At 38.9% G+C, this 12,869-nt stretch overlaps 1 protein-coding gene across 1 annotated transcript; it reads left to right on the top strand.

Moving 5' to 3' along the window:
* Positions 1–290: 290 nt before the first annotated feature.
* Positions 291–4,982, top strand: SLC26A2 (solute carrier family 26 member 2; the record flags this gene model as incomplete). Its single annotated transcript, XM_080699223.1, has 2 exons — positions 291–971; positions 3,462–4,982. The coding sequence occupies 2 exons, from the start codon at positions 291–293 to the stop codon at positions 4,980–4,982; spliced, it is 2,202 nt and encodes a 733-aa protein (XP_080555349.1).
* Between the last annotated feature and the right edge of the window lie 7,887 nt (positions 4,983–12,869).

The raw sequence follows: 12,869 nt of genomic DNA on the forward strand, positions 1-12,869 counted from the left end.
GAGAAAAAGCTACAGGGGGAGCCAGGCAAATATAGGAAGACTCCTTAGTGGTTTATACCATTATTTACGTAGACCTAACCTGTTGATGGTTTGGTTCTGGTCTTTTCCTTTATCCAAGACAAATGAAGCTTAATTAAGAAAAGAAGATATAACCACCCCCAAAATGAATGCCTCTTAACTCCCATGAAAGACAAATAGGACTGCTAGCATGTGTGAGCACTGAGAATTATTGTATCAGTTAACACTGATATTTTCTCTGGGGTAGGAAGCTGAACCATCTATCTTCAGAAATGTCTTCAGAAAGTCAAGAGCAGCATGACCTTTCGCCCAGAGACTCAGCTGAAGGAAATGACAATCTTCCATTTGGTGACCTTTTAAAGCCTCAAAAGGAATCAAGTAGTGACTTGAAGCAATCTAAGGCTAATGATAAATGCAGACCTTATACTAGGATCCATATGGACCTTCAAGAGAAATCAAATACTAACATCAAGCATTTTGTCATCAAGAAGCTACAGAAGAGTTGCCAGTGTAGCCCAACCAAATTAAAAAAATATATTTTTGATTTCTTTCCTGTTTTGCAGTGGCTCCCAAAATATGATCTAAAGAAAAACATTTTAGGAGACGTGATGTCTGGCTTGATTGTGGGCATTTTATTGGTGCCTCAGTCCATTGCTTATTCACTCTTGGCTGGCCAAGAACCTATTTATGGTCTGTACACCTCTTTTTTTGCCAGCATCATTTATTTCCTGTTTGGTACCTCCCGTCATATCTCGGTGGGCATTTTTGGAGTGTTGTGCCTTATGATTGGCGAGGTAGTTGACCGAGAACTACACAAAGCTGGCTATGACATTGCCCATATTCGTTCAAATGGAAGCACATTAGCAAACTGCACATCAGATGTATGTTGTGACCGAAGTTGCTATGCAATTAAAGTCGGCAGCACTGTAACCTTTGTGGCTGGAGTTTATCAGGTAAGAAATTATGTAATAATTGGTTGTTTTGGCAAAAGTAATCACTATACATGACATCTTAGTGATCATAGTAATAAAGCTATCATTTGCTAAGTGCTCAGGATAAATGAATGGTAACAACCAGAATTCAAGCCTTGGATTCCACAGGTAAGATAAGACTGGTTTTCTTTCTTGTTTGTAGGCTGTCCCTTAACCAATGATTTTCAGACACCAGACTTTAATTATTTGGTTGTAAAAAATTAGGTAAAAATGGGTTCTTAGACTACCCAGTACAACTCCTTAATATTCCATGGCAGGAAACATCAGGTTTTCTTTTTTTTAATTAATTAATTAATTTATTTATTTATTTATTTACTTTTTGCAGTACTGGAGATGGAACCCAGGGGCATTCTACCTCTGAGCTACACCCCCAGCCCTATTTTTAAAAATATTTTTATTTTTTGAAATAGGGTCTCATTGAGTTGCAAAGGACCTTGCTAAGTAGCTGAGGGTGTCCTCGAACCATGATCCTCTGGTCTCTGCCTCCTGAATGCTGGAATTAGAAGCATGCGCCACCACGCCTGGCTTCAGATTTTCTTGAGATTATATGTCTTTCAATTTTTGGCGGGGTCAGCATGAACAGTCAGAGAAGGAGGGTAACCATAACAGAATGAGGTAGATAAGGAGGAATACAGGAGATGTTCAACTTATAAATTCCCCCTACCCTCATTTAGAATCACTGGTCTAGTAAGTGACTCTTAACTCTAGTACTTATCTTGGATTGTTGGGGAAGGGGGGGAACAAGCTGAAGTAATACTACTATTTCATAGGATCAGCCAGGAAAAAGTATTAGAAATGAAGTCCTTCTTGAGTCTTCCATAGACTCCACCAGTCCGCCATTATATCTTGCTCCTACCTTTTTGACATTTAGGAATCAGCACCAACAGTAAACCTCTTATCTTGTAGGCATTTGAACCCATCAAAGGAAGGAGAAGAGCAGCTCATTTTATTTCATGCCTAGATGAGGTGGGGAGGAAGAGGGAAGGTGGTGTGCTAATGAACTTTGCAGAGTCCACTTATGATTTTTTTTAGTATGCCTCACCAAGAAGGAGGATGCTGTAATAGAATTCTGAAGAATTGGAGAGAGGAAAAAATAAAAAGGTGTAACTTTGAGGATAAAGATTTATTTATTTATTTATTCATTTATGCAATACTGGGGATTGAGCTCAGAGGTTTTCTACCTCTGGGCAACACTCCAGTTCTGCTTTACTCTTTTATTTTGAAGCAGGGTCTCATTAAGTTCCTGAGGGCCTTGCTAAGTTTCTGAGGCTGGCTTTGAACCTGTGATTGTCCTGTCAGCCTCCCAAGCACTGAGACTATAGGCATGCACCACCACACCTGGCTACAGAATTATTAATAATGAAGGCAGTATAGTATAAGTATATAAATAGTGAATGCGAACAGTTTATAGGTTAAAGAGAGTTCTACAATAGGGTTTTTTGTTTGTTTGTTTGTTTGTTTGTTTTGGTGGGGTTTTTTTGGTGGGGTTTTTTTGTTTTTTGTTTTTGATAGTACTGGGGAACCCTTCTATCTCTGGGGTACGGGCTGCACTCCCAGACCTATTTTGTATTTTACTTGAAAGGGTCTCTTAAGCCAGTGAGGCTGGTTTCAAACCTGCACAATCCTGTCTCCGCCTCCCAAGTGCAGGGATTACAAGCATGCACTACCACGCCTGGCTCTACAATAGTTTTATTAAATGTGATTCTATTTTGATGTGAATCTAATTTTTTCACCATTTAAAATTTTACTTACAGTAATGATTTAGAATTTAGAAAAAAATATGTAGCTTCTTAATTTGAAGAATCTTTTTGTGTTTGTGTTTGATGTGTTCTTATGGGTCCCTGAGAATTTTTTTTTAAAGAGGTCTGAACCTTATCCAAGTTTAAGAAACATTATATGAGAAGGTAGAAATCCTAAATTTCTTCCTCTTTCAGCTTAGCTAATGAGTTACAGTGTGACCTTTGGAAAGTATCCTTTCCTTATAAAATGTAAAGATTGATGTATGATTGCCTCTATTCTAGCTCTGACCTTCTGTGATGCTCTGATGGTTTGTTCCCATATAAAAAATGCTAGGGTAAGCTGGGTGTGGTGGCCCACACTTGTAATCCCAGCATTCGGGAAGCTGAGACAGGAGGATCACGGTTTGAGGACAGCCTCAGCTACTATTTAGTGAAGCCCTTTGCAACTCAGTAAGACCTTGTTTCAAAATAAAGAATAAAAAATAGGGCTGGGGGAATAACTCAGAGGTAGAATACTCCTGGGTTCCATTCCCAGTACCGCAATAAAATCAAATAAAGAATAAAAAATAGGACGGGGGTGTGTGTGTGTGGCTCTGAGATAGAATGCTCCTAAATTCAATGCCTAGTACCTCAAAAAAGAAATGCCAAAGTAATAGTAAATTTAGAAGCTCTTTACCATTTATAGCTAACACTTTTCTGTCCTTCCTTCCAGGTAGTGATGGGCTTCTTTCAAGTGGGCTTTGTTTCTGTCTACCTCTCAGATGCCTTGCTGAGTGGATTTGTAACAGGTGCCTCCTTCACTATTCTTACATCTCAAACCAAGTATCTCCTTGGACTCCGCCTTCCTCGGAGTAATGGTGTGGGCTCCCTCATCACCACCTGGACACATATCTTCAGAAACATCCATAAGACCAACATCTGTGATCTCATCACCAGCCTTTTGTGCCTTTTGTTCCTTTTGCCAACCAAAGAACTCAATGAACGCTACAAGTCCCGACTCAAGGCTCCGATTCCTACTGAACTCATTGTCGTTGTGGCAGCAACACTAGCCTCTCATTTTGGACAACTAAATGAAATTTATAATTCTAGTATTGCTGGAAATATTTCCATTGGGTTTAAGCAACCTGAAGCCCCAGATTGGAACCTCATTCCTAGTGTGGCTGTAGATGCAATAGCTATTTCTATCATTGGTTTTGCTATCACAGTATCTCTTTCTGAGATGTTTGCCAAGAAACATGGCTACACAGTCAAAGCAAATCAGGAAATGTATGCCATTGGCTTTTGCAATATCATCCCTTCCTTCTTCCACTGCATTACGACCAGCGCAGCTCTTGCCAAGACTTTGGTTAAAGAATCAACAGGCTGCCAAACTCAGCTTTCTGGTGTGGTGACAGCCCTGGTTATTTTGTTGGTCCTCCTGGTAATAGCTCCTCTATTTTTTTCCCTTCAGAAATGTGTTCTTGGTGTGATCACGATTGTAAATCTTCGTGGAGCCCTTTGTAAATTTAGAGATCTGCCCAAGATGTGGAGGGTTAGCAGAATGGATACAGTTATATGGTTTGTTACTATGTTATCCTCTGCACTGTTAAGCACAGAAATAGGCCTGCTTCTTGGAGTTTGTTTTTCTATGTTTTGTGTCATCCTCCGCACCCAAAAGCCAAAGACTTCATTGCTTGGCATGGTGGAAGAGTCTGAAATCTTTGAATCCATGTCTGCTTACAAGAACCTTCAGACTAAGCCAGGAATCAAGATTTTCCGTTTCATAGCTCCGCTCTACTACATAAACAAAGAATGCTTTAAATCTGTTTTATACAAAAAAACCTTAAACCCAGTTTTAGTAAAGGCAGCTCAGAAGAAGGCAGCAAAGAGAAAGCTCAAAGAGGAAGCAATGAATCTCAAGAGAATCCAGGATGAAGTTTCAATGCAACTTTCCCATGAGTCCTTGGAGCTGCATACTATAGTGATTGACTGCAGTGCAATACAATTTTTAGATACGGCAGGGATCCATACACTGAAAGAAGTTCGCAGAGATTATGAAGCCATTGGCATCCAGGTTCTGTTGGCTGAGTGCAATCCTTCTGTGAGGGATTCCCTGGCTAGAGGAGAATACTGTAAGAAGGAAGAGGAAAACCTTCTCTTCTATAGTGTGTATGAAGCAGTGGCTTTTGCAGAAGACTCTCAAAACCAGAAAGGAGTATGTGTTCTCAATGGTCTGAGCCCAGCAATTGATTGAGAAAGTAGATGGAAGGATGAATGTCTAGCTAATAGGTTAAAATTTCAAGTGTGCAACAGTTTTTCCACTGTGGAACTAGACAGTGTTGCACACTTGAAATTATTCTTTTGAAGCTTCTGGCTTTTGATATTGTCAAGTGCAGCAGAGTTCATAGTTTGGCAGAAGCAAAAAGGAAAATGTTACAGTTTCCAGCTGTCATGTAGATGTGAAGTAGTCTAGGGATGCACTAATATCTGCTGAAGTGTACTTTAAAGTAGCCCAGACTTGATTATCACCTTGCTTTAGGGGGTATACATCTGGACTCTTTTCCTCCAGGAGGGAACAGGGGTGAAATTGGTATTTGCATTAGAAATGCCTGAGCCTTCTCATGGCTCTGTAGAGGAGATAAGAGGGCAGGGAAAGAATGTAGCAGGTCCAGAGGCTTAGAAAGCACAGGCCCTCACCAGACACGTTTGTCTTATTTGTGCTTCTCTGTTCCCAGTCTTTGCACCGCATATAGCAATAGGATCTTTGGCTTTTAGTAGGAAAGCACCATCCCTCCCTCCTTAAGAAACTATAGGCACAGTATCATTAGGAGTCTGAAGGCCAGCAAGTTGGTCACATCCTGACGGCCAGTCTGAAATCATACAAAACACTTTTGGTACATTTGATGTTTTGTTCACAACTCTATTTAGGGTAAGGAGTTAAGAAAAGTTCTTCAAAAGCAGAAAAAACATTGAGGGTCCTCTCTCTGATCTCTGTCTGACCCTACCATTAAGCTGTGTTGTAGCATTAAGTTATCCTAGTGTATTTTCTCATGGAATATGTCCTAAACTGACATTTCTGATTTATCAATGATAGTCTTGCCAGACAAAGTAGGATGCAGCCTCAGCAATTTCTTATAGCATTTTTGCAAAGTGTGAGGCAAACTGTCAAGGACAGATTGTAAAAAGGGATGACTGGTAGTTCCTTTTAGGAACTAGTTTATTTGGTAGAAAATTGTAAATCCCACCCCCATGGCATTTTAGCAAGGGTCTTCTAGGGACTAGACAGTCTTCTTAAATAGGAGCTGCTGTTCAAGGAGAAGAGTGCACATAAGTGATAAAAGTACTGCCCAAAAGGACATCAATAAACACTTTTTTACGCCTGTAATTCCAGTACCTGGGAGACTGAGACAAGAGGATTGCAGGTTCATGGCCAGCCTCAGCTACTTAGGCCCTCTGCAACTCAGTGAGAACCTGTTTCAAAATAAAGAATAAAAAATAGGGCTGGGGTGTAGCTTGGAGGTAGAATGCCCCTTGGCTCCATTCCCAGTACTGCAAAATAAATAAATAAGATACATACATACATAAATACTTTGTTGATGTAATTATAGTGAAAATAATGGTGCTTAATGCCATGCACTCTAGTGATCTACAATAAACATTACTGACCATGACAGCTCTTATTCTTCAGGTGACCTAAAATTATTAGTACAAGAGGACTTGGGAGCATCACATTTATAAAACCAAGTTATATGGGTGTATTATTTATGGTCAGAGTTTGTGAAACGAAGAATGGTTTCTTTGGTAAAGCAAGAATATCTGAAAATAAAAGCTTTAGTTCTGTCTGGACCTTGACGGGCAACAAAAAGAAGGTTCTCCAAAGTTAGGAATAGGGAACTAATTTATATGAGATTAGAACTTTTAGCCAAATCTTTTTTTTTTTTTTTTTTTTTTTTTTTTTTGGTACTGGGGTTCCTGGAAGCCCTTCTACCTCCGGGCTACACTCCCAGACCTATTTTTATATTTTTTTTATTTGGAAACAGGGTCTCCTAAGCCAGCGAGCGCAGCTGGCTTTGAACCTGCGCGATCCTCCTGTCTCTGCCTCCCAAGTGCGGGGATTACAAGCGTGTGCCACCACGCCCGGCTTTTAGCCAAATCTTCAAAAAAAAAAAAAATGATTGCTATAGTGCAGAATAATTTTTTAGCCTGTTCCTATGTTCTAAACAATTTTAAGTATTTGTCAAAACCCCTGTATATAGGGCATCTACTGAAGTGCGATGCTTTTAAACATATTGCATATGTGCTTATTTAATATATATATATGTATTTCTTTTAGCTTTTTTGTTAGCTCCATAAACTACCAGTGTTGCTTTTTATTGGGAGAGCCTTCCAATTTGTTTATGTAAAAATTTCTTTTCATTTTCCCAACAAAGTAGTTTCTGAGTAGAAAATTTGGATTTCTGTCTTCTTGGTGGTTGATAATATGATGGAATGTAACTCTGTCATAAATTTGACATCCTTTTAGAAATTAGGTCTAGAATTTCAGAAAGCTTAATGCTGCTTCTTGTTGTGCTTTTTAAAGTGTTTTTTCTAATGTTTACATGTTCTATCCAGCCTTATGAATAATAATTGTAAAATCACAGTATGTTGGTCATTTATTTTTCTCTCTCTTGTCCTTTCCCCATGCTAGGTTTGGACTGAAATTGTTACAGATGTCTAATACTCTGTGACAGAGTAATAAGTATATGTTTACAATAACTGTATAATCTATCCAACACAGCATAGCAAAAGTTAGTCAGAATTTGGAAAGTCCCTTAGAAGGATGTATGACAGGATTTTTCCTTTGTTTGACATTTTAGTCCACATATAGATATAAATAGATGGTTCTGGAGCTTTATGCATGCTGTTATGTTCAGGTTTTTACCTGTCTCGCCCACATGAACAAGAGATTCTGCTTTTAACCATTTGAAAAAAAAATTTAAGATTTTAGTAGAGGTTACATTTAATCCTGCTTGGGTTGAGGTCTGCTTATGTTTGCACCTTGTTAAAATTTTTGATTGTTAATATTTAAAAAGAATCGGTCCTGGAATCAAAGCCTACTTCACCAAAACCACTAAAAAAGTAATGTTTTCATATGCTTTCTTAATTTTTAAACACTATACTGATCCAAAAAGATAATTCACTCTAAGTGTGAGTCTAAATACTTAAGCTTATAACCTTATTAATTTTTTAAGTGTTACAGCAGAGAGGTGCAGTATGCTCCTGTACAAGTAGAAATGCTGTTGAAAGGAGCGAAGGGAATAGATCACTGCAAAAACAGTGATCTGAACGTCAAGGGAGAAGAGAAAGGGACCCAGCTGAAAAAAAATCCAATTCTTGTAAGGCCCACACAATAGTAAGACCAGGATTATGAAGCATACTTCTGAAAACAAAGTCAGCACTGGGCTCTTCGTTGAGAATGGGAGAGTCACAGATTCATCAGAGCTGAGAGGACTGAGAAGTGCATGATCAAGTGTCAAAAGCCTGCATTGACCTATTGTGGAGCTCTGTGTCTGTGTCCTCCTTCTAAACGAAGTGATTCTAAGTGCTCTCTGTGCCTCTGATACAGTAGTAAGACTGACAAATGTCGGAGTGATCTTTTTCAAGTAGGACCAAAGGAAAGCAAAATATGACTTAAATAGTTTTAGCTTATAAACTGTAGTAGACATTGATGTTAAAATTTGTTACATTTATAGTATCAAAAGTGGTGAACTTAAAAATGTATGTGGAAGCTGGGCGAGGTGACATACACTTGTAATCCCAGCATTTGGGAGGCTGAGACAGGAGGATCGCAGTTTGCGGTCAGCCTCAGCTACTTAGTGAGGACTTTGCAACTCGGTGAGACCTTGTTTCAAAATAAACAATAAAAAATAGAGTTGGGGTGTAGCTTGGAGATAGAATGTCCCTGGGCTTCATCCCCAGTACAGAAAAAAAAAAAGTATGTGGGTGTTAGATGAGTTCATCAGGCTTTTGATGACTCTATTTTAACAACAACAGTAATTCTCTGTAGGATTATTCTTTTTGTAATGTGTCATATAAAACCGTATTGTCGAGCCGGGCATGGTAGCACACTCTTGTAATCCCAGCACTTGGGAGGCTGAGACAGGAGGATTGTACAGGTTCAAAGCCAGCCTCAGCTACTTAGTTAGACTCTGAGCAACTTAATGAGACCCTGTTTCCAAATGAAATTAAAAAAAAAAAAAGGTATGGGAGTATAGCCCAGAGGTAGAAATCCCCTGGGTTCCACCCCCAGTACCACTAAATAAATAAATAAATAAACCACAATGTTAGGGTTAGCCCTGGTCCTTTTTTGGGGGTGGGGGTTGGATCCAACTGAGCTACACATCAACCCTTTTTATTTATTTACTCATTTTTTTAAATTTTGAAACAAGGTCTAGATAAGTTACCTGAGTTTAGCTGGCCTTTAACCTGGGATCCTCTTGCCTCAGCCTCCCAAGTACTGGGATTACAGGCATACACTACTGTACCAGACTATCCTTGATCTTAATACAAGAGTAAGAAAAGAGATGCAGTGCATTTCTTGAGAACTTAGGTTGAGTTTCTAAGTTATAGCAGTGAGATGTGATACCCTTATTAATGCTCTTAATGAGTTGCTTTCCTGTATGTATAGTGTTAGAGATGCTCTGTAGGTTTTCTTTGCATCAAAGACCTGTCTGGAAATGAGGGACCATGGGCGCTGCTACTGTAAAACTGCACAGCCTGCTGGGGAAGCTGACTTGTGCTTGACTGAGGGCTGTAGGCGCCAGTGATGCCCTGGCCTGCCCAGGGGAGAGTGACAAATGCCCAATCAATGGGATTTAGGTGTTGCTGAATTTTTCTGTTCTTTGGTGTTTTCCTCTCCTCTAGTGTTTTCTTTATTCTAGTAATGCCTTTATTTAAAATAGCTTTAAAACACTGCAAAAGGGATGAAATAGAATCTACACAACTGTTAGGCTCTAAACTAATTTGCCTCTTCCCCCTTTTTGTATAAATATTTTAGATAATCATGATTCATAAATATGGGTGCTGATTACAAGAATAAAAATAATAATGAAATATGACAAAATAATATACCAGCTGGTCTGTTTTAATAGCCTATAAAATACTATTGAAATACTATATGTTAAAAATTAATTTTTTGTGTGTGTGGTACTAGGAATAGAACCCAGGGCCCTTCTGAGGGCTGTAGGAGGCAGTAATGCCATGGCCTGTTTTCCCCTCCTCCAGTGTTTTCTTTATTCTAGTAGCTTGGGCTACATTCCTAGAAGTATTTTATATTATATTTGGAAACAGGGTCTCAGTTGTACAGAGCCCCACTAAGTAGCTGAGGCTGGCTTTGAACCTGTGCAATCCTCCTGTCTTGCCTCCCAAGTACTGGGATTACAAGCATGTACCACCATGCCCAGCAGAATAAAATTTTAAGGCTCTCCCTCCATGACCTCTCATGTCCCTCTCCCTACCTCATGGTGCCAAGAGTCAAACCCAGTGCCTTGAACATGCCAGCCAAGCACTCTACTTAACTGAGCTACGTCTGCAGCCCAATTTTTTTTTTTGGCTATACTCGCAAGCCTATTTTATATTTTATTTGAAAACAGGGTCTCACTGAGTTGATGAGAGCCTCACTAAGTAGCTGAGGCTGGCTTTGAACCTGAGCAATCCTGTCTCGGCCTGCTACGTACTGGGATTATAAGTGTGCTCCTGGCTCCAGCCCAATTTTTAAGGAGCAATCTAGCAATTGGTAATTTTAGATGTAGGAGTGAGGAAGATTTATAAGATATTTTTTATCCTGATTAGGACTATTTAAAAATATTTTGAAACTGGAATTTTAAAACATGTTTAAAGTAAACATGTTAAGTATGGTTGGAAAGTAAAGCATTATACTATTAAAGTGAATTCTTGGGTGTGTGCTTTATTTTTAACTTAGTGGTATAAACAGAAGAAGAATGCGCTGAAGACTGGATAATGAAAGATACCAAATGCATTTATTAGAGATGCTGTGTTTGTAAGTCTGCAGATAAGCAGCCTGGGCTAGAATGTATCTTTATCTGATTTTTTTTTTTTTTTTTTTGGTGGTACTGGGGTTCCTGGAAACCCTTCTACCTCTGGGCTACACTCCCAGACCTATTTTATATTTTTATTTGGAAACAGGGTCTCTTAAGCCAGCAAGGCTGGCTTAGAACCTGCGCAATCCTCCTGTCTCAGCCTCCAAAGCACGGGGATTATAAGTGTGCGCCACCATGCCTGGTGCTTATCTGAAGTTTTAATAAACTTAACGTTTGAGGATGGTCCTTTTCCTATTCTATATCCGATTCCTAAAATAAGATACTTGGAATAAAATAGCTCTTGCTTTTTCAATACAAATCAGTTGGGAAATTATAATTTGTGAGTCTTGATGCTGCCATGGCTTCTATTTCTCAGAAATGAGTATATATGAACATACCAAAAAGGGCTATACCCAAACCCTGCTTTGCAGTTTTGTATACAAATCAATACATTATCAGGTTGGTAGACTAATGAACTTAAATTCTCAATCTTGTCCATTCACCAAAAAATACACTGCCTTTTCCCCCTTAAGTATCAAGGGATGACTTTTGTTTTCTTTTTTCTTTCTTTCTTTCTTTTTTTTTTTTTTTTTTTTTTGGTGGTACTGGGAAAGGAACCCAGGGGCATTCTACCTCTGAGTTACACCCTGCACCCTATATTTTATTCTTTATTTTGAAACAGGGTCTTATTAAATTGCAGAGGCCTCACTAAATAAATAGCTGAGGCTGTGCACCAACCGCGATCCTCCCATCTCAGTCTCCCAAGTACTGGGATTACAAGCATGTGTCGCCACACCTGTCTCCTGATGACTTTTAAGAATGTTTTTATACTATAAAATTTTTAAATTAAGTGCCTTGATATTTCTCATAAATCATTCCTTAACCACCTATGGGGAAAGGATGAGTTACTAAAGGATTATTGCCTATTGGAGGGGAGGGCAGTGGTTAATAGCAGACCCCTTTCTTCTGAAAGGATTTGTTTGTGCTGTTGATTTTGTAAGAGCCTATATGTGTGTTGAGATCTAGAGGTATCATTTTTTTTGTCTGCCAATAAACTGTTACTCTAATAAAATATTATGTCTAAATTATTTTCGTGTGGGGAAGGGGAGATCTAAAACATTTAGATACCAGTGAGTTTTAAAATACCATCTCTACATTTACAGAATGATTTATTTTAGTATTTTTTTCCTAACTATAATGATATTATCTGTCAACATAGAAACATAAAGAAATCTAATTCATTTCCTTTGGAGACTTTGTTTTTAAGTCAGTAAAGGAAGAGGAGGACTAAGTTATTTGAGGATGCTTTCAGTTCCCACATTTCATGACTTCTGTTCCATACTATGCTAGACTCAGAAAACCGATATCCACCTCCTGTTTTACTACTATCCTAACTCTGGATTTGGGCAAGTGACCTTTGAGCTACATTTCCCCCATTGGTAAACTGAGGCTAATACAGAATCAAAGAACTGAGAGTGGCATTCCTAGCTTGAGCATAAATTGTGAAGAATAATCTATAGTGCCTTCTTTTCCAGTACCCTCTTAGCACAAGAATGGTTTTTAGTCTTCTTTTGTAATGAGTTGGACATTGTGTCTCCAGGCTCACTCCCATACCACAGAGTGAAGGAGTTAGACTGAACAGTCTTCCCATCCTGAGCCCTATCAGATGCACTCACACACTCGTTTGCTAGCATCTCCTTCAGCCAAAGGGCTCTGCTTCTGAGTTACTCCTTTCAATGCTTATGTCCTTGGCCTTTTCATTTAGAACCATTGATTATTTTAATTTCAGAGGTTGCAGACCTGTTATTTTCAGATCCAGTCAGGACTTGTCAAAATATGGCTCTTAGAGAAATAAATGTGCGGGTACACACACAATTATAAAAACATAAGGCTAGGGGGGTAGCTCAGAGGTAAAACATTTGCCTAGTATGCATGAGACACTGGGTTCAATTTCCAGGGCCACAAACTCCTACTCTCTAAAAAATAGTTATAAAAAAGTTGGTTGATAAATTGGGCATGGGGATTGTAATCTCATCAGAAGATAAATCCATTGTAATGGATTT

The sequence above is a fragment of the Muscardinus avellanarius genome, assembly GCF_963383645.1.
Source record: "Muscardinus avellanarius genome assembly, chromosome: 7".
In the NCBI taxonomy this organism is placed as follows: Eukaryota; Metazoa; Chordata; class Mammalia; order Rodentia; family Gliridae; genus Muscardinus; species Muscardinus avellanarius.